At 35.0% G+C, this 27,028-nt stretch overlaps 1 protein-coding gene across 1 annotated transcript in view; it reads left to right on the top strand.

The window, feature by feature from the left end:
• PIK3C2G (phosphatidylinositol-4-phosphate 3-kinase catalytic subunit type 2 gamma) overlaps positions 1–27,028 on the top strand; it is a 291,400-nt gene that overhangs the window by 98,849 nt on the left and 165,523 nt on the right. Inside the window, exons 14-16 of the mRNA XM_081818936.1 lie at positions 8,311–8,372; positions 11,206–11,299; positions 14,533–14,627. Of these exons, the coding sequence (XP_081675062.1) occupies positions 8,311–8,372; positions 11,206–11,299; positions 14,533–14,627 (251 nt within the window). The remainder of the gene's footprint in view (positions 1–8,310; positions 8,373–11,205; positions 11,300–14,532; positions 14,628–27,028) is intronic.

Consider the following 27,028-nt stretch of genomic DNA (forward strand, 5'->3'; position numbering starts at 1 on the left):
CTGTCTCTCTGTCAAATAAATAAAAAATCTTAAAAAAAAAAAAAAGACATTCTTGACTAGCATTATAAGTAGGTAGCATGGAATATGGAAAAGGAGACAGTTATAACTTCCACATTAGACTAATTAAGTGATGGATGATGGTGTATCTTTCCCATTTATACATTGAGCACAAATATGTGTATGTGGAAATTCACATGCAATGAATCAAAGAGACCGAATAATAAGTCATAGTGACTATCTCTAAAAAACAATTTTGAGAAAAAGACTAATGCTAAAGATCACCCCACAATATATTCCATACTATAACCAAAGTATTAAGTGCTATATGTGCCCAAAGGAGAGGGAGACAGATTCTTTCTGAGAAGGTAAGGAAATCTTCACAAAGGAATTGAATTCTGAGTTGAAATATTCATAGTAATTTCCTGAGTGGAGAAGAGAGGAAATGGCATTTCAAGAAGAAAAACTAGCATGTGCATAGTTATAGAGGTTCAGAGAATAGTGAGTAATTTAATATCATAATAGAAGGGAACTGTACTGTGAGACAAGACTGAAAAGGATAGGTCAGTTTAGGATGTTTTAGGTCTCATGAGCCAGGTAGTTACTATGGACTCATTTCTGCAGCTCATGGAATTTTATTAAGAATGGGAGTCATACTATCAGATTTATGTTATACAAAAATAATGCTGACATCATTGTGAAGGATGGACTAAAGAAAGAAAATGAGAGCAAGGATTTTAGATAGATGTCAGGTATTGAAATAGTCCATTTGAAAAATGGTCTGGGCCTGAAAATAGTAGAGATCCACAGAGCAGATCTGAGAAACATTTCAGAGGAAACTTAAGAAAAGAGAAGAGATAAGGAAGACTTTGAGCTTTCCGTTTTGGGTAAATGATAGAAAACTATATCATTAATCAAAACAAGGTTTATAGAAGAAAGAGAAAATTTGGGTGATGTAAGATAGAGAGTTCTATTTTGGAATGTTGCATAATTAAAAACCTGTGGGGCATCCAGAAGGAGAAGACCAGTATGCAGTTTTATATTCAGACCTGAAGCCTAGTAGAGAAACCAAAGCTTGAAAAATAATATGTGAATTATTGGCTTGAAGGTAGTAACTGAAGCCATAGAAGTAGAGGTACTGTGTGTATATATGTAAAGGAAGTTAGAAAGGGGCATAAGATGGAACCCTGGAGAGTAGCAACATTTTAAGAGCAGTATAGAGCAAACAAAGCCAGGAAAGGCAATAGGAAGGAAGAGTGACCAAGAGGTCAGAGGAGATGGAGAAAGGAGTGGTAATTTAGAATTCATAAAAAAGGTTTTCAAAAGGGGCGCCTGGGTGGCTCAGTTGGTTAAGTGTCGGACTCTTGGTTTCAGCTCAGATCATGATCTCAGGGTCCTGAGATGGAACCCTGTGTTAGGCTCTGTTCTCAGTGTGGAGTCTGCTTGAGATTCTCTCTCTGCCCCTTCCCCTGCACTCTCTCTCACACACACTCTCTCTCTCTTTCTTAAATAAATAAATTTTTTTAAAAAGGGTTTCAAAGGTTTTGGAGAGGTATTAAGTAGAATTAAGTCTAAAAACAAATCAATGGATTGAGACTAGAGCAGTCACTGATGGTATTCATGAGACAATTATAACAATGCAGTAAAGTTGGATGCCATATTTCAAGATCCTAAAGAGGAAATAGAGAGAAATAAATTAAATAAATTGTGACTCTTGAAATAGGATTGATGGTAAAGGCTTTGAGGTTTGGGGTTGGTATGCTTGTTCAAATAAAAAAACTTCGAACATGTTTACAAATTGACATGAAGAATGATGCACGAAGGGAAGATCAGAAAGTAGAGGGATGTTGAAGTGGTGCAATGAGGTTTTAACGGCCAATAGCCTAGAACAAAAGTACAAATGGGAATTTTATCCAAGGAAAGGAAGAGAGTAACTTCCTCATCTCAGGTGGAAGGCAAGGAAAATTATGAATACAGTTATAGATAAATATGAATATGGGGAAGAGAAAAATGTGGAAGTTTCAATATTGTTGATGAAGGAAGAGTCAATACTCTTCTGATATACTGAGAATGAGAAATGTAGACTAGCATAAACCCAAAGGTGTATATCTTGTCTGTGTGCACTTTTAGAGAGTTTTTGGAGTTGCTTCCAAATTTCACAGTTGACAGCATAAGTTTTGAAATCAGACATATCTGACTCTTCCATTTATTACTTGAATGACCTTGGACAAACTTCCTTATCTATAAAATGGGGGGTAATAACATTATGTGCCTTATAGGATAAAGTACTTACAAGAGTATTCAATAAAATTCTACCAATCATCTTTATCATTATTATCCTCTTCATCATAATTATATTAAGAGTTTAGAGTTTTCAGATTTTTTTAATGCCAAACTATAAAAATTGATAAATTGATAATTTTATTTCAATTAAGCTTAAATAAGTTAAATTCACTTGTTAAAATGTATATGATAAATATTTCACAGTTGAATAATTACATAGCTTGCAAAGCACTTTCGTAATATATTATATGATTTGTTCTATAAAACAACCTCTTTAATATTATTACCAACATTTACAATTTCCCCCATTTTACTGATCCCCATTTTACGGATGAAGAAACTGAAACCCAATTTGTCTATTCATTTACTCAATGGTTATTTACTGATGGCTTACTCATGTAAGGCACTTCATTTGGCACTAGAACTAGCATAATGCACAAAATTGCATCTTTTAAAGATCATTCTGGCTTCTGAGTGAAGCATAAATTTGGTGAGAGAAGCAAAAGTAAATGAGGGACAGTTAGGAAGCTATAGAAGTAGTCTAAGCATCAGAGGATAGGAAATAAGCCTTAGAAGTGTGGTAGTGGTAATGAAATAAAATGAACAGAATCAGAACATTTAAAAGTGACAGGATTGAATGAGGAAGGACAGTGAAAAAGGAGGGTGTCAAAGATAACTTCTAGGTTTCTGTATAAATGCAAGTGAGTGGAAAATAGAAACATTCACTAAGATGGACACTCTGAGTAACAAATAGATTTTAGAAGAAGAACCCTGCCATTCAGGTTGGGGTAGGCTAGCTTTGACATGTGCTTGAGATGGCTGGTGATGGTTCAAGGAAGAAATCTAAGCTAGAGATCCCAATTTGGAAATCATCCACAGAAAGATGGGAATTAAGTTAAGGGTATAGATAAATTTGCTTAGAGAGAAAGTGTAAGATGGGAAAAGAAGACCCTTCATATCTAAACTCAAAACCCCTTATTATTTTTCATAATGTCATGCTGCTTTTGCATGTAATGTTGAATCCATCCAAACACAAAATTTCTGGGGCACCTGGGTGGCTCAGTTGGTTAGGCATCTGCCTTCAGCTCAGGTCATGATCCCAGGGTCCTGAGATCGAGCCTCTCATTGGGCTCCCTGCTTGGTGGGAAGTCTGCTTTTCCCTCTCCCTCTGCCCCTTCCCCCTGCTCATGCTCTCTCTCTCTCAAATAAATAAATAAAATCTTAAAAAAAAACACACAGAATTTCTATGTGGTGCTTCCAGTATACCACTTGCTTTATGTGATGCCTTTCTAAGCTCGCCTGTATGTAAAATCAAGTGTAATCATATAGAAGAACAAAATCAGTAACTTTAACTCTTTAATTATGAATAAGTCTAATTAATACCATAAATATATAGTTAATTCTCAATTTCTATATGCAAATCCATGGGCTTTCCATCAAGAAATATCTCTGCACAATTCCTAATGTCTCTTTGGATCATTCTTATTCCTACTGGGTTATGACTGGACCAATGTCCTAGTCCAATTAGACAAATTATATTACTCGCTATTATGTCTCTATTGATCATTTAGAATGTCATAAAATAAATAATACATTCAAGCTCATTTTGTGGATTTCATATAAGTCTATATGATAATATTTAGTCAAAAGAGAAAAAGGCCTTCCTAGAAGTACTACAGAAAGCCTGTTGGCTTAGTATTCTGGATATTTGGATTCTAGTTTCAGTGCCACCAACAGATGGCCTTGGGCAAACAGCTCAAACTCTCTGACTTTTAGTTTTTTCATCTGTATAATCAGGAGATTGATCCAGGTCTCCAAGTTTCCTTGAGTTCTAATATTCTGTAATCATGTGAAAATCCTTGAAGGAACATGAATTATTCAGTGGGTAGAGGTTTACAATCATCTTAAAGAATCCTTATTCCCCACTTCCCCTAGAATAAAATTTCTTCTGTCATATCTGATCATTTTTAGTACTAGAAAAATAGCAAATATATTCGTATTGACATTTTTCTTCCAAGTTGATGCTGAGTGTGTCATCAGACTCAAAACCTGCTGGAGAAACAATTCTGCACTTCTGATAGTTTTCTAATTCTAATCTGACATTGGGGCTTTTAACTATGAATAGCCTCATGGCATTCTGCATGAATTCTTACTGTGTATTCCGAAGTCTGACATTTCTCTTACACTTAAATTTGATTTCAAATTTCTTTGCTTTTCATTTTACCCAAAGTTGCTTTTTTTAAGGGTTGACATTTGTTACATTGCATTTGGCTTTTACCCATCACTTCAAAGTTTTTTGAGTAAGATATTGACCCCGTATCATTTTTCAAATTAGAAAAAGAAGAACAAAAGAGAAAAACGATGATATGGGGAGAAAATAAGAAAGGAATAGAAATGACAAAAAAACAAGTCAAGTGGAAGAAGTTGACATGTGTATTTTTCTGTTGAAATTTCACTCCATGATGCCACTGGCCCTGTTGAAGGTTGTCTGGATCCTCGGTGATGTTCCTTTCGCCCTCTGAGAAGAGTTGTCAATGATTGAGGGGAGAGAAGAGGAATGATGATCCCCAAATTTGAGCATTGGTCATGTGATTTCAAAGCTAGTTTGTCATTCAGGGAAAAGATAAGTTGATGGCTGCTGTCTTCAAAACAGACCACAGGTGCAGATTCCTTAATATATGGCCCCACAACAATAACACATGCCAAACTACATTCTCAAAACTAGGTTTGCAGTCCCCACGATGCTAATAGGGGTGTTGCAAGGTCAAGACTATTTCCATAATAACTCTAATATGTCACTTGCCTCTGTCACATGTATTCACTTATGCATGTAGAGTGTTTTCAGACATGCAGTATTGCATCAGATCTAATACAGAAAGAGATAGGGGAATCTAGTTGTCTTCTATTAAGCCAAACATTATAGATACTTGTAAAAATCTAAAAAAGTATCATTCTTCTCTCTAAATATTTTCTTTGTTTTTGAAAGTATAGCTGTTTTTCATAGGAATATATTGTTTATGTTAACATGTAATGGGGTAATTGATGTTATCTTAAATGAATTGATAAATATTTCTTAAATGTCCTGGGTTTGTTTCTAATATGGCAATTCTTGATAGATATAACTCACATAAAGAAAAATTCTTTGGAATCTTCCATAATTTTTAAGAGTGTTGAAAGGGTCTTAAGACCAAAAATAGGAGAACCTCTGTTGCACAGCAACTTAAACACTGGGCAGTTCCTACTTCTACATTCAGCTAAAGAGTTATCTAAATACTTGATACTCTTCCTTTCCTGCCCAGGTAAGGATTACTATTCCATCTTAATCCTCTGCTTAACCATAAATTTTGTGTTTACACTGTTGGCAAAATACAGAGCTGATATTTCACTAAAGTTCCTTTGAAAATGTTTATCTTGAAATTGCTTTCATTTTACTTAATTTTTTCACCTTTGCGTTTTTTAGCCACATGTCTTTAGTTTCCTTTTATTAACTTTTACAACTCTAGTCTTCAAGGAGCAGTTTTTTCTTTGTATCTAAATGAACTCATTGGACAAAGAACTATAGGCAATTTTTAAATATTTCCTTAACAATTATTGTACAGAGTTATATTTATCTTAGCTGTGGTATTATGTCCTTTTACAGATACCAAAGACTCCGTTGTTAGCTCAAATTAGAGGAAACTAAGGCCTGAATAGATAGAATCACTGCTCATGAAACTCATATAAAACTGAATAGTAAGCCAGTGTGATGTTTTGCTTTTGACCAAAATTGGTTTTGCTCTCTATTCAGACATGCTTGGAAAGTAAATTAAATAACCTAAAGTTACTTAAATGGACAATTAAAATGATGAATAACCTTAAAGAAGTGATTATTTCACATGAACTCTTGTTACACTTAATTTTAAAAATTCATAATAAATAAAAATTCCTCACCTTACATGATCTTCTCTCCAACAAGTCATAGAATTTTACTGACCTTGCATCTTTTTAATATCTCAAATACGATAGAGTGCCATTTATTACATTATAAATGATTTATTTTCTGAATGATTATAAGAAAGCTTCTTACAAATTTAAGTAAATGAGGTCCTCATTAATATCAGCCTAATGAATCTTCTAATGATACTTTCATTTCTTCCCCAGACTCAAGGTATAATGCCCATGCCTCTAGTAATTAGTAGTCCCAAGGTTAGCAGAATCACTAGAGAGTGGCTCCTGGTTTATTATTGGCAGGAATTATACGTATTTTTCAAGCAAGTCAGGTCACTGGAAAGTACAATAACCTGGCTGTGGAAAATTTGAAGTAGTTTGCAGTCCTTCTGCCACATATAACATTTCAGTCTGTAAATATCCCACGACATTCAGAAAATCTGGGTACACTCACCTCATTGAGGAATGCGTTACTGAGCATGAAATGCCAATAACTATATCCCAAGAGAATGTTTAAACAATTTCAGACAACATCACAGGGAAGAAATGCCAAGAGTTGTGGAACGTATTTGTCCATTGATCTTTGCCTGAGTTCAGGGCCCCGGAAAGGTGTTAAGCAGAAATTCTCCAGAGGGAGAGATCCCTATTTAGACCTATTATGCTAAAAGAATATTTTAAGTCAACCAAAAAAATATAATACTTGTTCTTTTACACAATGATGTTTATTCTTAAAGGAACATATGATTTGGAGCTTTTTTCTAGTGCTGGTAATGAACTTGCACTTATTCATATATATTCATAATTAGTTAAATGAGCCTTACTTTTTAAAATCATTATATTTTAGTAACCCATGAAACTTTCATATAGAAAGTTGGAAAAACTTTAAAAATTAAGCTTAAGAAAGAAAACTAAAATCATCCATGAAATTTCCATTCAGATATTTAGTATTAATATTTTTAATGTTCTCATCTTTTTGTCAAGCTTATGGGAAAATATGCACATTTTTAAATGGCATTATACTGCATATATTTTTCATTATATTTTCATATCACTAAATATTCTTTTAATATTTTTCGACTACATGTATTCTATTATATGGTCATAGCTTATTTAACTTTTATTTTAGACATTTATGTAATATCCAATTTCATATATCCTCACATATATCTCTGATTATCTTCTTAGGATAAATTCCCAAAAGTAGATCATTAGATCAAGGAATAATCAAATTTAAAAAATTTTTTTAAAATACATGTTGCTATATATTGCCATTATGTATGAAGGGACACATTTCCCAGGAGCTTCACTAACACTGCCAACATCTCTCTTAATGTGGCCAACTCTTCCTAAAATAATCAAATGAAAGTTATATTTGGATATGCTTTACTGTTGTTAGGCCTTAGTCACATCTCAGGATGTCATGTGGTTAGTTTCTTAGCAATTTCTCTTCCAATTTCTTCCTAAACTTCATGCAAGAGTAGTGAATAAAAAGATCCACTCCTTTCCATTAATGTGTAAAAATGTTCTTCCCAACAGTTTCACATATTAATACAAGTAGATAATTTTTCTTTGGGCTGTACAGATGTAACTAATGTTTGTTCTCCTATTCCTGAAGGAGTCTGAAAAAAAATAATACATCCTTCTTTTTTATTACATTCAGATTTGTTTTTCTCTCACCCTTTTGACTGAGAGGAAACAAATTTTAAAAACCTGGGACTTACATAAGTGGTATTTTTGAGTTAAATCTATTGCTACCAATGTAAATTATTTCAGAGCACAGCAAGAAATAAAATGGGCTCAATAGTATGATTTTTCTCATTATTATCATCACGATCAATGCATTTTTATTAATGACCCAATATGTACGGAGCATGGTGCTAAATCCTAAGAATTAAAAAAAAAAAAAAAAGAGGCTAGAACAGTTGATTTATTCACTAGTTGAAGAATGATGGCACATATATAAAAAATGATAAATTCTAATAAACACTAGCATATCTTAATTGTCCAATGGAGTCAGCCAGTCAATGCCCTTGGAGTTCAGAGAAGTGATTAGTAAAGATTGGGATAGTTACTTTTAAGAGGATTTGATCCACATTTTGAAAGAGGACTGGAAATTTAACAAGAAAAGAGAAGCTCTTCCAAATGGGGTTACAGAGCTCACAAAGGTGAGAATGCACATGACATTTTCAGAGGAAAATAACCAGTAAGCCAAAGCAGTTTATTCAGTATTACAGTAAGAGAAAAATCTGGTGTTCTTCTAGCCTTGGCTATCTAGATAAGCAGTGTGGGCCTAAGAGAGGTACATCGGAAATAGAAAACCATTTAATGTTTTATGAGAAATGAATTTAGAAATAATTTAGGGAAATTTATAAGGTATTACTATGAAAAATGTTAGTACCAGCATGAGATAATTATGGCCTAGACTAGCTAGTTGCAGAAGAAACTAAAAACAGGCATAATGCTAGAGTACCATTAGGATAAAAAAAGCCAACTGAACTTGGCAAATGATTAGATATAAAGATAAGAGACTACTAAGAACTTATTATTCAGCTGTGCTTGTTTCAGGGATTCATAATGAATGAGCCTGCCTTCAACCAAGTACATAATATAGAATCCCACTGAGAAGGCTGTGACAAACTCTACAGGGGGCTACCAAGTAGCTGGAACAGCTTCCCAAGTAAATTGGTCCTTGAGTTTTGACTTCAAAGATGAATTGAATTTTGCCAGATGGGAAAGGGGGGAAAACTCAATGAAGAGGGCAAAAGAGGGGGAAAATATGACTCAAAATTTTAGACCTACATGATTGGAGAAAGATAGTAATGCAGACCAAAAGAGGAAAGTCTAGCAGTAGAGATGTTTTAGGTGGAAAGATAATTCAGTTTAGACATTCTGCAAACATATGTGTAGAGCATATTCACCAATCTGGGGGCATCTGGGACACATCCATGAACAAAACAGGCAAAAGCTTTCTGCTTTCATGCAGTTTACATTCTAGTATTTGGAAATAAATACATAATTAGAGGTATAGTGTTCACCAAAGAGTTTTGTTTTATTGCGATGTTTGTTTCTGTTTTCTTTCTCTATTGTCATTCATATCAATAAGATAAAATAAGCACAAAAGAAAACATGGGTGACTAGTATCCGACTTAAGTCATCACTTAGGCAGGAAAATGTTCTGAGTAACTATTCCCTCTAAGACTTCAAACTGTCCTCAAACTGACCTTGATGTCTACAGGCTTCAGATAAATGGTTTAGTAATTGAGAGCAATAAATTAAAATCAATCACATTTAGTTAGGAGAAAGTAGTCTCAGTGTGCTAAAACAAGCTGACCTTCTTCTAGCTTTGCATTTTTATTGCACCCTTTCTGCTGTCCACCTGTGCTTGATGCTATGCTGGGATCTTCTGACCTTAGCACTACTTCAGGAGATGTGTCTGGACTATAGTTTTCTTACTAGGTCTTACTGCTAGATTGTTCAAAGGGAGAAAATTATTGGAAAAGTATTCACTGGTCAGAAATAAGCATTTCGAGTGACTAACTGTGGAGTGAAATTTTTGTTGCAATTAAAATGCTCAGTTTAATTTAAGATAAAATATGTAAAACATTACATTTAAGCATTACATTTCAAACTGCTATCAGGGCCAGTTGAGAGATACTAAGTAATACCAGTTTTCCTTTTCTTTTTCTTTTTCTTTTTTTAAAGGTTTTATTTATTTGACAGAGAGAGACACAGCGAGAGAGGGAACACAAGCAGGGGGAGTGGGCGAGGGAGAAGCAGGCTGCCCACTGAGCAGGGAGCCCGATGCGGGGCTCAATCCCAGGACTCTGGGACCATGACCCAAGCCAAAGGCAGACGCCTAACGACTGAGCCACCCAGGCGCCCCATACCAGTTTTCCTTTTCACAGAACTGCATAGAATTCATTTCACCCTTCAGTAACCTGATATGCTGAAGAGACTGGACATTAAAGACTTTAAAGTTTCCTGACCTCCTTAGTATTAAGAGCCAGTATTCAGAGCTCTCACCTGATTGGTTGAAAGCATTCAGTTTGTTTCCATGCAAAAGGATTTTTGACTTTTGTTTTTATTTATTTCCTTGTTTTTTAATCAGTTTCAGTTACTATAAGTAATTCCTTCAAGTTTTAAATTATGCATATCAACTTTTTCTGAAAACTTGTTTATTTAAAATTAATTGTTCTTACAAAAGCCCCAGTTATATCTAATCATGTCAAAGCAGTATGTCAAAAGCATGTCAAAATGGTGTGGTGCCGAAAGTTATCTCTAGGCACTTCCCAGGAGCTTGGAGATAATTGAATCTAATTCTTCTGGTGGAACAAGATGATGGCAGCCTGAAGAGCGCATCTGAGGATTAATTGTTTTGGGGATAGATATTCAAATGCTAAGTACTTTCATAAATTTAGTTCAGTAACAAACATTTATTAAGTGTCTAATGGGTGCTAAATCTTAAAACAGACATATGCAATCCAAAAATGAATAAGGCACAATTACCCTCAAGACCTTCATATCCTGGTAAGATTTAGTCTTATTAAATTATTTTTATTTATTAGATTTCTGGTTTTTCATTATGATCTGGCCAAAACTCCTTTAAATATATTATATCCCACTTTTAATCATATAAACCATCAGGTCTCTAGCTGGTAATAATTTACTTAACAAATGCATGGTTAAATAATAAGCCAAGATTTCCATACACTTTAGAAAAGATTTTAGATATCCTACAATCCTTTATCGACAAGCTGGCAATTTCTGACTTAAATCGAAGTTTCCAAAATTGAGTTGAAAAGGCTTTTTATTGCAATCCACATGAGAGTACAGAATGTGGAAAAATAATAATCTGATGCTAATAATCATCTTAATTGATTGTGAATTATGATTTTATCTTCTAAGCTGGGGGTGGAATTCATTCTCTCTTCTCCCTGACATTTTTCATGGATTACTCCATACCATTAATCGCTAATAGATGTAATTATTTTGTATTAGTTTTCCAGATCAAGAAATTCGTAAAGTGGCAGTTCAACAATTAGACAACCTCTTGAATGATGAACTACTGGAATATCTCCCACAGCTAGTTCAGGTAAGAACAGCAGAGTTTCCAAAGGATTCTAGAATTTTAACTAATAATCCTCTAAAAAGAGTTTCCAATAAGTCAAAAGTAGGCTACCTAAAGTGGTATTGTAATTTGGCAAGCCAGGGACTAAATTATAGCTCATGTGTCAACATGGGTAACACAGACATTCTTTAGCCCAAACTGGTAGTTACAAAAAAGGTCTATAAGAGCCAAAGGGGACATTTTTAAAAATTATTATTATTTAGAATTGGGGAAAAAAAATAGAAATGCAGGTGATAAAATCTTTTCATCTAAATATGTAGAACAATTAAAATTAAATTAATGTTATTTAGAAAATAGTCTTTTGCTAGGCAGCTCCTCATAATATATGTGTTTCTTGCCTTTCCCTTAGAACATTCTAACATTGATTATAAATCTATAAAAGAGGTTTTGTAAGATAATACCTGAATTCTGCCAACAGATACTGCATTTTAGTCACAACATTAAATATCACAATGTTGGAGTAATTTTAGAAAATAATGTGGCCAGATAAATGAAATATAGAAATATGAGCAAAGACTGATTTAGTCTGAGTATTTTGAAACATAAACAAGCATACATCTTGCAAATGACCATGTAAATGATTGAATATCCAAACTACAAATAATATTGTTTTCCCAAGTTGACTATGTAATGAGGACTGAATAGGTAGTTTTAATAGAGTGGTCTTTATGTTTTTCGTTTTTTGTTTTGTTTTTTAACTCTGATGTTTTCTTACCTAAAAGGTCAGGTTGTAATTACAAGCTATTTTAAATGCCAGGTGCCTCAGTTTTTTAACATTTAAGACAGAGAACTTTTTTTTAAAGCTTTTATTTATTTGAGAGAGAGAGAGCACAAGAGGGGTGGAGGGGGAAGGGGCAGAGGGAGAAGCAGACTCCCCGCAGAGCACGGAGCCTGATGTGGGGCTCGGATCATGACCTGAGCTGAAGTCAGACACTTAACCTCTTAACCAACTGAGCTACCCAAGTGCCCCTAGGACAAAGAACTTTGAGACTAATGGGGGAAACCCCTATCAGTGACGGGAATACCATATTGCTTTGCACATGGAATATGCACTTCTCTGAAGGACTCCTAAAGCGAAAGCTGGTTTAGAAATAGCTATACCATATAGTTACTCTTAACAGTTTTTATAGTTGTGATTTTTCTATACTTATCAGGATAGTGTAGTGAAAATAAAAATTAATCAAACTTGTAGGAACACTGTTCATCTCATAATTCATGAGTATTGGCAGCATGCTCTATCTAACCTAAATCAAAAAAGTAAGTTTTTACAAAATCTTATATATACTAAACCCATTTGAAAATGGCAGTCTGGAATAAATAAGCAATACCCTTGGCACCAGGAAAATCGCTGAGAGCCATATATCCGCAAATCCAAATTCATATGACAAGGTGTACACAAAATCGAACAAAGCAAATACACAGAAGTAAAATTAGGAAGTGTTGCAATGACTCCCTAATTAAAAATGAAGATTATAAAATGTTTTGAGATGGAGAGAAATGACTCGAAAACAAATAAAACTGAGAAGAATTTTCAAAACATTTATTATAGAATTTGCCCTTAAACTTCCATGTTCTCCCCAACTTTAAAACTTTTAAACACATAAAAACTTTTGAAATGCAAAAAATTCCACCCTATTGATTATTTTCTTGAAGTATGTTATTTTGTTATGTATTATATTATTAGAATTATGCAGGATGTATGAAAGAAATAAGACAGGACTTTAAGACCATAACAAAAACAGAACATATTGTTCATAGCCAGAAAGCAATTAAGACACAGACCCAGAGGTTACGGCAAACCACAAGTCAACATCGTGTGGGTAGGTTCCAAGAACAGTTCATAATAATGCAGTGTACACCAGAAATATTGCCTGCCTTCTAGATGGTGAGGTAGGATTGGGGGAAATTACACCAGTGCACAGAGTGATGCAGGGAGTTCGGAAACAAGTGAAGCAATTTAAGAGCAATAAGTAGGTATTCAGGAAGAAATAATGGGGAAATCTAAAAGGAAAGCTAAAAAGACAAGCATGGAAGTAAATTCTAAGACATCTCTCTCTTGCTTATGTGCTCATATGATATGCTATTAGGGCATCAACAAAACTTATGACTTGGTCAGCCCAGTATTAGCAAGGAAGTGAAAGCAAGCCATTGCTGCAACTTAAGAGAACATACATTATGGTCTTTATACATTCAGACAGCATTAAGAGTTTATGCAAATTTGCTGAAATCATCTTTGGCACTCTTATACCTTAGGAATTCATAAACTTTCCCATCCTTGAGTATGGTCAGCATATTGAGGTATTTCTTCAGGTGTGTATGTGAATGCATGTTGTGCCCACTTTTGTCTGTTGTCTGTACTGTGGTATAAAACCTGGCTTAAACTCTGTGTGTGTGTGTGTGACTTAAATGGCTATTGAGCAACTAAAAATAGAAGTTTTGCCTCTTAAACAGGGATGGAAATTTTTATGAAGAGAGCCTGGTTTTCATTTTCATATATATTTAGATTTCTGGGATGATGATGGGGCCCAGGTACTTCCTGTGGACAATGAAGCCCCTGCAGAGTACCGAATTAAGTCCATGAGGATATTAGGAGCTGCCATTACTGTCTGTATGTTCCACCAGGTTGGGTATCCTAGAAAATCCTAAAGAGCTGTTCACAGAGGCGATGAGGGAAAGGATTTGGGGAGGGGTGAGCTAGGGTGGCACCAAGCAGCTCTGAAACCTCTAAGTAAAGTTTCAGGTTCTGCAGGGTAATAGTGATGTATCAATTGGTGATTTCAGTTAAGGCTTTGAATGTGCATTAATTTCATTCCACAAAGAAAAGAAATATCTACTATTTAATAATGCCACTAGGAAACTAATCATACTATGTATTTTTGTGTGTGCCAGGATTCTCCTCCTAGGCATGGTTGAACTCCACCAACCATCTGCTCTTATTTATTATCCTGTGATACTAAAGCATAAATAAGAAAGAGACTACACAAATCCAAATTGTGATGTGTGTGCTATGTTATTATACACCAGCTAATAAGGTTATCTTATAATAATATATCAAATATCAAATATAATTTTAACATTTTGTTAAAATGTTTATGCTGTTTTCCTTTGTCTTTTCATAAGCCTCTTAAGCCCCTTTGTATTTTGCTAGAATTTTGTTACTGAGAAGAAGAGTAAATTAATTATATCTCTTACTTCAGGCTGTCAAGTTTGAATGGAACCTTGAAAGTCCTCTGGTACAACTCCTATTGCACCGTTCATTGCAAAGCATCCAGATTGCCCATCGTCTTTACTGGTAAGATTAACTAAAATAAAATAGGATGTCTTTTTTTTGTTGTCAGCTTCTCTCTGTGGGACAGCATTAGAAGAAGTACAAGATTTCTTACCTTGTAATTGATATAAACCTCCACTTACTTTTTTTATTTTTATTTTTTAAAGATTTTATTTATTTATTAGAGAGCGAGCGAGAGAGAAACAGCATGAGAGGGGAGAGGGTCAGAGGGAGAAGCAGGCTCCCCGCTGAGCTGGGAGCCCGATGTGGGACTCGATTCCAGGACCCTGGGATCATGACCTGAGCCGAAGGCAGTCGCTCAACCAACTGAGCCACCCAGGCGCCCGATATAAACCTCCACTTAAAGTTCAGCCAAATTCGAGTCTTTGTCAAGGTTATTTTTATTGATGAGTATAATTTAACTGTCATCATCTTTAAAATCTTCCTTTTGTACAGTTGCCGCTGTTTAAATCCAATCAGAATTTTACTCTGGATGATATCTTTCCTATAGCTTTATTATTTTTTTAAGAGAGAGGGAGAGAGTGCATGCACTCACATATGTATGGCAGACAACATCTACTAGCTTTAATTTCTAGGGAAGAACTTTAATTAATAGGAAAAAAGAGAATCTCATTTTTTAGTATGTTTTTCTGCTTAAAGAAATGTTACTCATGTTGACATCACTCTTCCCATGAAAATAACTCAAGCATTTCATAGCAAAGTAGAGATACAAGGAATTGTTAGGCACCAGTGTTCATTTTGATGTTCATTTTCTTCTCAAATGTCTAATATAAAAAACAGAACATTTTCCTCTTCTATGTCAGTATAGGGAGGCATCATACACATGACTAGCCCTGGGCCCTTCACTGAATGGACTCTTTCATCAAGCTTTGAATGAAGTCTTATTCTCCCCAGTTTTTCATTCAGTTACTACCTTGCTAAGGGAACTTAATGGACATATTTCGTGGTCTTTTGCTCTCACAGTAAAACTAGGACTAAATTACCAGGGCCCAGCTGTGCACATGCAGACTTGTGACAGAAGGGGGCAGAAGAGGGCTGCTTGAACTGTCAAGCTTGATGCCAAACCAGAGATGGCAAGGCTAGAGCAATTCCAGGAGATTGACCCAATCAGGTATTAGGCAATTGATATCACTGGTGAAGTCAAAACTGGATTGGAGAGAGAATATGAGCCGAGTCAGGGACTAACCTAAATCAGGAATTAGGGCCCAAAGAACAAGTTGTTGCGGCAGTGTCTGCTGGTCCTGAATGACTTAAGGCACTGGTATTTCGGGCACCACAAGGCCTTTTCAAGGTGGCAATGGCATTAAAGGACCAAATCCTATGAGCTTTAAGATACCACTCATAAAATTGAGATGATGCAAAATCTTCCCATTCATTTTCTAAACGCTCTGTCCTAAACTTTTCTTATCTAGAATTTTGGGGCAATTTCTCAAATCAAGGACTACTGTAAATAAAGCAACACAGTGTGGAAATTTTGCATCTTGTGATTGAAGTCACACCTGTCCCTCTCATCCTTTCTTTTCTTTTTTTTTTTTTGAAAGAGAACTTTTTATTACTTTTATGTACAGAAAATTCAACAGCGTCCGCTCAGCCTAGTTTGGTGGCCACTTTAGTTTTTGCCTTTTCCAGTTTGGCGACGCAAGCCACTGACTCTGGACGCAGGACGTTGCTCCCCCAGTGGCAGCGGATCTCATCATATCTGTCATTGCAATTGGGCCTAATGGCTGCCACCAGCTTAGCCAGAGCTCCTTTGTCTTCCAAGTTAACCTGTGTGAAGGCGACAGTGGTGCAGGTCTTCCTGTGGACCAGACCCCAGGCTGGCCTCCCTCTCATCCTTTCTCCTAAATATGGCTCACCTGATGCCTAAAATTCTATTATCAGTGAGTCACTACTTCAGGTTAAGCATTGTTCCCTCCCAGAATTTTTTTTCTAATGTGGAAATACATATATTCAGAACATAATGCTCATGATGAATTAGTTGATCATTTGTTCATTTATGTGACAAACCTTGAGATACTAGACACTGTTGAACTATTAAGGATAAAGCAGAATAGTCCTTTGCCTAAACAAGCTCACAAGCTAACAACACAACAGCTAGCAGAAAGGCAGCAGGGAAGATCCACTGGCTGTGTGAAGGGGAAAACTGACCACAGATCCTGTCCACTTTATGGTGATCCATCCCAAATACAACCACAAGATAGAGAGGCAAAGCTGGCCATCAAGTAAATAAAAAAGCCTAAACATGCACTCCAATTCTGCCAGAGTTAAATACCAATGAAGGCATACAAATGAATACACAGAGGAGGTCAATCCTCTCTCTACTTTGAGATCTGAAACACTCCCTGAATTAAGAGTAAAGAGCCGTACTTCAGCGATTTATCACAGTGTAATAGAGCATGCATGATACAGAATCAATAGAAGGTTTTAAAGCCTCTCCTTTACCTTCTAGAATCGTTATATTACTACTAATTCACCTTTTACCTTCACAATGTAATGAATAATAAATTATTGCTTCACTCTTTTGTAAAGGAAAGATATGTCTTGCTGTCATTTAATATTGATCTCTTATAATCATTTTTCACCTTATTGTTCTCAGAAAAGTATACACAGGATAAAGACTCTACAATAGCAATTTGCTAAGCTAACAATAGCTATTCTCTACCTCAACCAACCTGAAAAACGTCATAGATATTTTTAAGAAAGTTTACACTTTATGCAATAATCTGTAAAATCCATTAGCGTAGTTTTCTAGTTAAGGCACAATATAGGAACAGCTGGGGGTTTTTTTGTTTGTTTGTTTTATTTCTATTTTATGTGATAAGGGTTTTATATAGTTCTTTTCATAAAAAGACTTTTAAAAACAGAATGCAATTTTAAACTAATTTTCTTATATCATTTGTGTTATTTCTTTTATTAAATACATGAAAATAGAATCTTACAATCTTATACAAAGTTCTACCTCAAATCAATGCAAAAGCCAGGAACAAAGCTCCACCTTAAATTTATCCCTAATTTAAATTATGTCCTCTTCAAATTCTTCTATTTTGTTAAAAAAAAAAAGTAAAGAGTTAAAAAAAAGTGAACATTTTGTGCATACATACTGACCTCAAATGTTGGAACTTGCACCAGATCTGTCTGGCATGTGGGAACTGAACTTTCTAATCCACTCTCCAGCAATTTTTCATTACAACAGCCACATGCAATTAGATCACTGCTTCCTTAGATGGTAATCTGGTATTCCTATAATAGTATCAGTCTTCCTCTGTCATAGTTTATGCTGGGGATTTGGGGTAAGGCCTTGAAAAACAGCATTATACTGCTTAATTTTCATTGTTTCTCAATCATACTACAGCTTTACTTTAGCCAACAAAATATATGGTCAACAAAAAGGATATCTATTCTTCCTTAATATGACCTTAATATTAGTAATTATCTTTGTCTTCTAATAATATTTGAATTTGGCCTCCAAAATAAATAGACTAATAAATACTCATAGAGTTATAGGATTTGGGAGTCAAATGGAACCTTACGAATGCTATAGCACTTTTTTTTCTCACCCAGAAAAGGATTTCAACAAATTAAGTGACTCATCCAATGACAATCATCTAGCTAGCTAAAGAATTGAGATTTTTCATGGCATCTCATGCCCACTTCAGGTCTCTTTCCAATTCACCACCTACTTCTAAGAAAAGTACAACTTGAAGAATTCACAAAATGTTTGTTTTTCTATCAATAATTAGGAACTCATTCAAGTAAACTAAAGTGGTGGCTTTTCCTTAACTTGAATGCAAAACTGAAGAAAAAACAATATCCCAAATTGAGATCTTTATATCTAATACTCAAAGTTTTTGCCATTAGGTGTCGGCATAATCCACAACTGCTGTCAATTATAATATTAATTAATAGGCATGTGCAGGAAGCTCCAAAAAAATTGTTACTTGAAGGAATTTTGAAGAGAACAGTAGGTTTTTCCCAGAATTTTTCTTTTGTAGTTCCTGATTCATACCTAAAACACTAAATTTGTTCTCTTAGTTCTACTATTAAACCGTCAGTGATAAGAAAACAATTCCTGAGTTATTTATTTAGTAGACTCAGTTTGTACTTATCTTTCAATACTTATTATATAAAACTAAGACTTTATGTTGTATAAAACCAAGACTCAGTTTTCTCAAAAACACTATTTAATTAAGCCAGCAATATGCTAATGAAATTCAAGTCAACCCTTTTCATCAAGTTAAATGAGTTAGAAAATAAATTCCTGTAGTCCAGGCCAGAACTTGGCAATAATAAAATGTAAGCAAAATCCATCTTTAGTTTCCTTCTACGTAAAAATGCACAGTAAGCAATTGGATATAGAAGCCTACAGAGCAGGAGAAAGATCTGGAATGGTAACAGAATGGGAATGTATCAGCACATTGATATTACTTGCCAAGCTTCCATCTTATGGTTCAGTCATCCTCCGAATTTGGAGTTCTCACCCAGATTCCTCGTACCTGGATCCAGATTTTAAAAAAGAAGACCAGAGCATCATGTCAAAAGTATTTTCAGGGGCCAGGTCTAGAAAGGGCACATACCTCTTTTACCTACATTCCATAGGTCAAAAGTCAGTAACAAGACCCCACCTACATGCAAGGGAAAATAGGAAAGCAGACCAGAAGCAAAATACTGTTTGATCTGGTAAATCCAGAGCAGTGTCTGCCACAGAGGTAAAGCAATGTAGATGACTGAAGAAATTTGACAATCAAGTTGCTGAGAAAGAGGACATGGAAGGAAAACCAGTACTCAGTGTTACATATATTAATCGGCTTTCTTTTCAAAAACTAAGATTGATCTCAATAGACAAAAAAGACTATTTATTGCCTAACTACTTGAATAGAATCATCATTTTGGCAGACATCCTTTGAAAATGTCTTTTGTCTAACAATTATGTAAGTATTTCCAAGAGATTTAACCTATGGGTATATTTTTAAACCATTTTACCTAGATGGCTCATTATTAACTTATTTATCTAGCTATGGTGGACAACTGGTATCTTGGCCCAAGAGGTCCAAAACTGAATTAAATATCCCTACCCTCTCCTTGTCTTTCAATCCTTGTGCTCACTATGTCCAAACCTCCTTTTTTATATGCAATATCCTGGTTAACAGCCACTACCAAGATATCCAGCACAGAAAATCTGGGAAACATTATTCTTACCGACAACCTTCCTCATTCAATCAGTCTTTAAGACCTGACTATTGTTTCTCATAAATATGTCTTAAATTTGTCCCTTTTCTATATCCATGGCTAGCACCTTAGTTCAAGCCTTCAGTATTACCTACATGGACAATTACAACAGCTTTCTACTTGTTTCTTGTTTTTGTTTTGGGTTTTTTGTTTTGTTTTTTTTTCACTTCCATTCTTACCTACCTTCAGCCCATCCATCCTCCACACTGTTCTTGGTATAATCTTTATGTAATACGATTTGATCCCTAACTCATAAAGTAGGTTCTAGTTCCAAGGTAACCCACAGCTGGCTAGCATAATTCTGTAATTCCAATCACCTCTTTCTTGCTGATAGAGTTTAGAATTTTTAGATGTTGAAAAAAAAAAATCTCTTCTTCCTTAATATGACCTTGCAGTGGATTTTCATGATTTCAACTCTGCCTGCTTCCCATCCCCATTTTGAATGACTTTCTACATCCAAACATAGTCTTTTCTATTCTCAAGTAGTTATTCAAATTTCCAGAGATCTTTCATGCCCTTGTGGCTTTGTACATGGTATTTCTCTCTGCTTGAAATGCAGTTGCTCTGTTGTTTGCACAGAGTCCTTTGGGACCCAGCTCAAATTTTTATCCTCTTTGAAGATGTCTCAGCCCTTGTATACACTGCCGATACAGTTCTAAGCATATTACATATTTTGTTTACTTCACCATTTACCTTTTCTTTAAGATATTTTTGGCTGCAAATAACAAAAATGCTGATTGAACTGGCTTAAATGATATGAAAAATTAATAATCTCACATAACAAGAAGTTCATCAGTAGAGTGGTTCCAGAGTTTTTTATTGCAGCAGCTCACCGATTTTGTCATAGACCCAGTTTCTTTGCATCTTTTTGTTCTGTCATCCTCAGTGTGTTTACTTGTCCTTAGTCCAGTTCACGACATGGTTACAAGGAGACTGCCACAGGTGATATCATGTTCATGCATGACACCACGCAGCAAAAGGAAAGGGGCTGATCCTTCTTCAACAAGAAAAATTTTCTTCTAAACTTCATAGCAGAGTTAACTTCCTTTATCATTTGCCAGAATTGGGTCACAGATTATCCTGAGACAATCACCTGATCAGATGGCAATCAGGTGAACTAACTTACCTAATTGATTTAGAATATTCAGAATATACCCCTAAACTGGTCTTCTTCCCTGAAGGTTTTGCTATCTGAACAAAATCTGATTCTTTCTTCAGGCGTGAAGGGGAGACTAGATTTAGTCTAGATAAAACCCTATGTTCCCTTTCTGGATCATGAGGCCCTATCTTAATCATCCATCCTTAACATAGAATATTGCACATAGCACATATAACTGGTATTCAATAAGTACCTGTTGAATGAATTAAAATAAAATAACCATACCACATACATTTATGCTGTCTACAGGCTAACTTATCTTGACTACTGTACTTAAAACAGCAATCAAGTCATAGTATACTGAACAAGCCATATTATACTGAAGTCATTATATTAAGTGTATAAGTTCCCATTGGTACTCTCATAATCACTTTTGCTCTTCTTAAAAAATAGAATTCCCTAGCTCCCTGTAATCAGGGGAAGTTGAGTTAAATGACAGATAAATATGATCCTCTGGAATAAAAGTTTTTAAAGAGCTATCAGTTGTTAAAAATGATTGGGTCTACAGTATGAAGTGCTTTATATTGACTTAACTATGCTGTTCCTTAAAACCCTGATTAAAAATAAAGGGCTATAGGGGTTCCTGGGTGGCTCAGTCAGTTAAGCGTCTGACTTCAGCTCCGGTCATGATCTCAGGGACCTGGGATGGAGCCCCATGTTGGGCTGCCTGCTCAGTGGGGAGTCTCCTTCTCCCTCTCCCTCTGCCCCTCCCCTTCCGCCCTGCTTGTCCTCTCTCTCTCTCAAATAAATAAATAAAATCTTTTAAAAAATAAATAAAAGGCTGTACCTAGTGATTTGGCAAGAAGCGTTTTATGGGGAAATCTTAAGTTAGTAAGCAGCTACTTAAAATATAATTTTCTATGTTAAGACTATATGAGTTTTGGGGAATTACTGAGCAGTTTCTGATTTTTACTGGCTCCTAGGAGGATTGATAGTTTTTTGTTATTGTTTTGTTTTGTATCAGCTGGTGAGTAAGTTCTTATTTTCAGGCTCCACTTTACTTTCTATGTTTACTCATCAAAAGATCACTCTTTGAAAAGGTTGAATGGAGGTTTTTCTTGCTTTTCTTCTAACTCAGTTTTCTATTTCCTTTGTATTACGATAGTTACAAGAGAAAGACAGTTACTTTGCTGTTCCTTGTCTAAAGAACTTCATATTGTGGCTTTTTGCAGCAAAATCCAGACTTGGATATTTCAATCAAACACTTGTCATGTTTAATAACTTAGAATTCTTGTTTTTGTTTTGGCATGTATGATTCAGTTTTGACCAATGACAAGTGACCAGCTTGCACAAATAATGCTCATCTTCTCTGGAGTTGGCAGTCCGCCTGAAACACTAACCACTCTTGACAGATATGCCACATAATTGTATCTTGCTTGGGTTTAGTGATCTGAAATCGTTAAAGGGAGGAATCCTAATGTACATGTCACTTTCTTTTTTAAATTAGGGCACTGTGTACCTATGTTTCCTAGGGTGTTATAAATGTCCTTCATTTACCAAAAAGGTGGAACTTTTATTATTTTCTTCCAAGTAAAATTTACTATCACTCTTAGAGAGGCTGCTGCTCAATAAACTGTTGACATAAATTGATTGATGATTCTGAAAATCTCACCAGACTTAATCTAGAGCTGCAGTAACTGAAAGTTGTGGGAGTAACTGCACAAGTAGACCAATGGACTTCAGTGAACAGATGCAGGAAGGTGCATAAGTTTATTAAGAAAAGAGAGAGTATTATGTTAGTCATCCATTCTTTCATTTATCTGTTCCCTAAGTTTTTATTGAGTGCCTCTTATATACACAATTTATAGCTTTTTTGCAAAAGGGATAGAAAATATAAGCAAATGATAATAAACATGGTTTAAGCAATGTGGTATTTTTTTTTTTTAAAGTTTCCTGGCTGTTTTAGGCAGTTACCACAGATGTTAGAGTCTATTTTTCAATTCTGCTGTCTCAACAAATTAGTTTTAAACATTTCATTCAGTGATTTTCAAATCCTCTTTGATCAGATTATAAACCCAGATTCAATGTATTCCTTCACAATCAAAGTAGTTGTGTCAACTGTCCAGAGAACCCCTACCAGGATCGAGGAACTTCAGGAACTGAACTGAGGGTCGGATAGTGACTTGGATAATCTTTAAGATATCTGACTATTCTTTCTCTGCTATGAAGACCAGAATACTAAGGTTTATCGACTAGTATGGCTCTGACTTATAGAGTATTACTAAAGAATTCTGACCATCTAACTGTCTTCAATACTTTTTTATCCTTACAGGTAGAAATAATGTAGTTAATCCCAGATACTATGCTAGTCACTTTTTCATATATTCTCAACAACTCCATTATCTCCATTTTTCAGATGAAGAAATTAGTACTTAAAGAGGCTAAATATGCAATGCTACTAAGTAGAACAGCCAAAATTTGACCCTGTGCCCTATCCACAATGACCTTCCACCCACTTAAATATAATGAAGGATATAACAAAGAACAATAAAAAGCAGAATAGTGTAACAGTAAGAGAACAGGATTTGGGGGAAAATATACTTGAGTAGAAATTCAAACTCAGATCTCTATTAGCTGTATGGTCTTAGAAAAATTACTTAACCTCCTGATTTTTTTCATAATCTATAAAGGAAATGTAATTATGCCTAATAGAATTATTGTTAAAATAAATAGAGATCATGTTAATATATATTTAGTACATCCAAAGGATATATATGTTTAATCATTTAGTATTCCCAAAATTCCAGTTCCCAAGGTCATATCACAAATTAATAATTATATATAGAATTCAGATCTTGGATTCTTGACATTTTACTCCTCATTCCTACCATTGTTCTTTCTTTGTTTTATTCTAATTCAAATTTAAAATTAAAGTTTAATAACAATTTGAAATGAGTGGAAGTGGGAACAGAAAAGTCACTGTATAAACTAGTTTAGAGACTTGTTGAGCAAAGTATCTTGAAACACTCTAATTGTCAGAAAAAGTTGGGAATATATGCATCATTTAGTATCAGAGAAATTTAACAGATGAAGGAATCTAGCAACATTCACAGATCACCTGTTGATAAATATTTTCTCACTCATATCACTCATCTGTTAGCACAGTTCAGAAGAAGAAAATATGAGTAAAAATCTTCATTGATCTTTTGGTTATTTTATAGGATTAGGTTATGAACTACAAATGAAAAATTATACTCATGCAAGAAGATGGGAACTTAAAAGGCAAAGAACTTAAAGAACCCCTTTTAGAACCATGTATCTGAAGTATGTTTCAAGTAAAAAATGTTCTTGTTGAAAATAAAAATAACTTCAATTGAGTGTACTCATTTAAAATAAAGCATATCAGAAGGGAGGTGGGTGGGGGGAAGGGTGAAATAGGTGAAGAGTATTAAGAGTACACTTATTATGAACATTGAGTATGATGTAGAATTGTTAAATCACTATACTGTACACTTGAAGCTAATATAACACTGTGTGTTAACTATACTAGAACTAAAATTAAAAACTTAAATAAATAAATAAACAAACCCTTTATAACAGGAAAAGAATGGATCTTGTGTTGCTAAACCTACCATACTAGAAAAGCATTGTAGACCAGCTGAGAAAGATAGAAATTCACTGAAACAACTCATGAACTAGGGAAGAAAATGTGATTGGTGGTTATCTTGGATTTTTCCATTATTAAGCCATATTTTTAAATCCTGAATGGTTTACTCCTTTGGTATAAAATATTTATAATGAACCTTATTACTGAGCATATGACTGCAGTGAGATAATTTATTCTTGAGGTATAATGATAAACCTGCTATTTATACAGGATTCACTTCCATGGTCAGAGTTAGCAATTCCTTCTCATTTGACAATTGGTTAATGACAAGTGATGATTGCACATGTCTCTTTTCTCTTTCCTCTACCCCAGTATACTTAGCAATGATTATCTTGAAGAAGTCATTTGTTGTTTCGGTATATACATTAAAGTTATGACCAGTTGGTGCTCCAACCTCTGGATAACACTATACCCACCAGTTTTGGTATTTTATATTAAGGCAACTAGTGATACCAGCTATGACACATCAAGCTTTTTGGTTCTGGGTAATTGACTTAAAATTTCTGAGCCTCCATTTCCTCATCTGTAAAACAAGAAAAAAATACTTACCAAATGTACTTAACATGAGACCTGACACCTATAGCTAATCTGTACGTATACATTGAATAAATCAATAATTGGAAGAATTGAAATTTTTTTGAAAGTGAAGTGACATAAAATTATGCAATATGCCTTGTACAGCCCCTAGCTTTAACAAACGTTTCTTCTTATTTTTCTTCCTTTTATTTTTTAATCAAATGATGACACTTCATTTGTTGGAGGATAGTTTAAGAACATTTTAATCAACACTCCCCAACTGAAGTATGTTATCAGATAAGTGGGCATAAATCTATAACTCTGTGATCTAATTCATGCACATTTCATCTAAGTGTAAATGGGAAAACCATGTAAGTGGGAAAAGTTCTGGGACACATCTAGTATTTCTCACCATCCCACATCTTGCCACAATTCCGGACAGTTTCATTTCTAAATGGATGATTCAGCTAAAAAATGCCTCAAGAGCCCTTCACATCCTATTTTACTGATAAATTTTAGCTCCTTCACACTTCAACAACCACTTTCCATGGCTACGTATTAAATCTTTTCATCACTAGGGATGGCTCTTCATCCAAAGTTTTAAACTCAGAAATCTAATGTATTAGCCCTTTCACATTTTGACTTTACCATACATACTAAACCTAGAGTTCACTGCCAATAGAAATTTGACTCCTGATGTCAGCCTTTCTTCAGGCTCATTGGGCCACTCATACTGTGACTTACTTTCCTAGCAATTTTCCTAACTATTCATTTACATATCTGAGCTAATTTCCTCCATCTCCCTCTGTATCTACCAAGTCACTTACGAAATGTCTCAGGAATCAATACTCCCCTCTCCATCTCCACTAAACCCTTAGCTCAGGACATTATGATTTCCTGATTAATACTGCTATTGTTTAATATTTCATCTACCCAACTCAATGATTCTGCAATGCTCATAAGATAAAGATAGGGGGTACCTGGGTGGCTCAGTTGGTTAAGCATCTGCCTTCAGCTCAGGTCATGATCTCAGGGTCCTGGGATCGAGCCCTGCTTCAGGCTCCATGCTCAGTGGGGAGTCTGCTTCTTCTTCTCCCTCTGCCCCTCCCCCCCAACTCATGCTCTCTCTCTCTCTCTAATGAATTATAAAATCTTTGAAAAAAGTAGGGACGCCTGGGTGGCTCATCAGTTAAGCGTCTACCTTCAGATCAGGTCATGATCCCAAGGTCCGGGCATCGAGTCCCACATCAGGCTCCTTGCTCAGTGGAGAGCCTCCTTCTCCCTCTCCATCTGCCTGCCGCTCCCCCTGCTTGTGTTCTCCCAATCTCTCTCTCTCTCTCTGGCAAATAAATAAATAAAACCTTTTTAAAAAATCTTTAAAAAATAAAAATAAATACAAAATTTAAAAAGATAAAGATCAAATTCATTAGTCTTATTCTATATAAAATATCAAACAGAATAAATTTTATTTTATTATCAGTGTTAGAAAAACTTGTGTTTCTGTGTGTTTGGAACTTGTGGTAACAAAGCCAGCAGTTTGTTTTTAACATACGAAAATGTTGGCTTTCTTAACTCATAGGGTAATAGTTCACAGTTTAGGATCTACTTCACTGTGCCTGGATGCAAACCCTGGTTCTACTATTTATTAGGTGTCTTTTATAAGACCAATTTTTGTCAGTCATTAAAATGAGGATAATAATAATACTTAATTTCACAGGATCGTTGTGAGAATTAAGGTAATAGATTTGGGACCATAGAGTTGGACAACTTTGTGACACAGAGAATCCAACCAGGTGTCAGGTTTATATCTGCAAGTTGTGGTCCTCTCTCAGAGGAAGAATTTATTCATTAAACAAATATTATTAAGCACCTTCCACTGAGTAAAAAAATCATGTT

This window comes from Leptonychotes weddellii, chromosome 5 (genome assembly GCF_054177405.1).
Source record: "Leptonychotes weddellii isolate Sample4059 chromosome 5, ASM5417740v2, whole genome shotgun sequence".
Taxonomy (NCBI): Eukaryota; Metazoa; Chordata; class Mammalia; order Carnivora; family Phocidae; genus Leptonychotes; species Leptonychotes weddellii.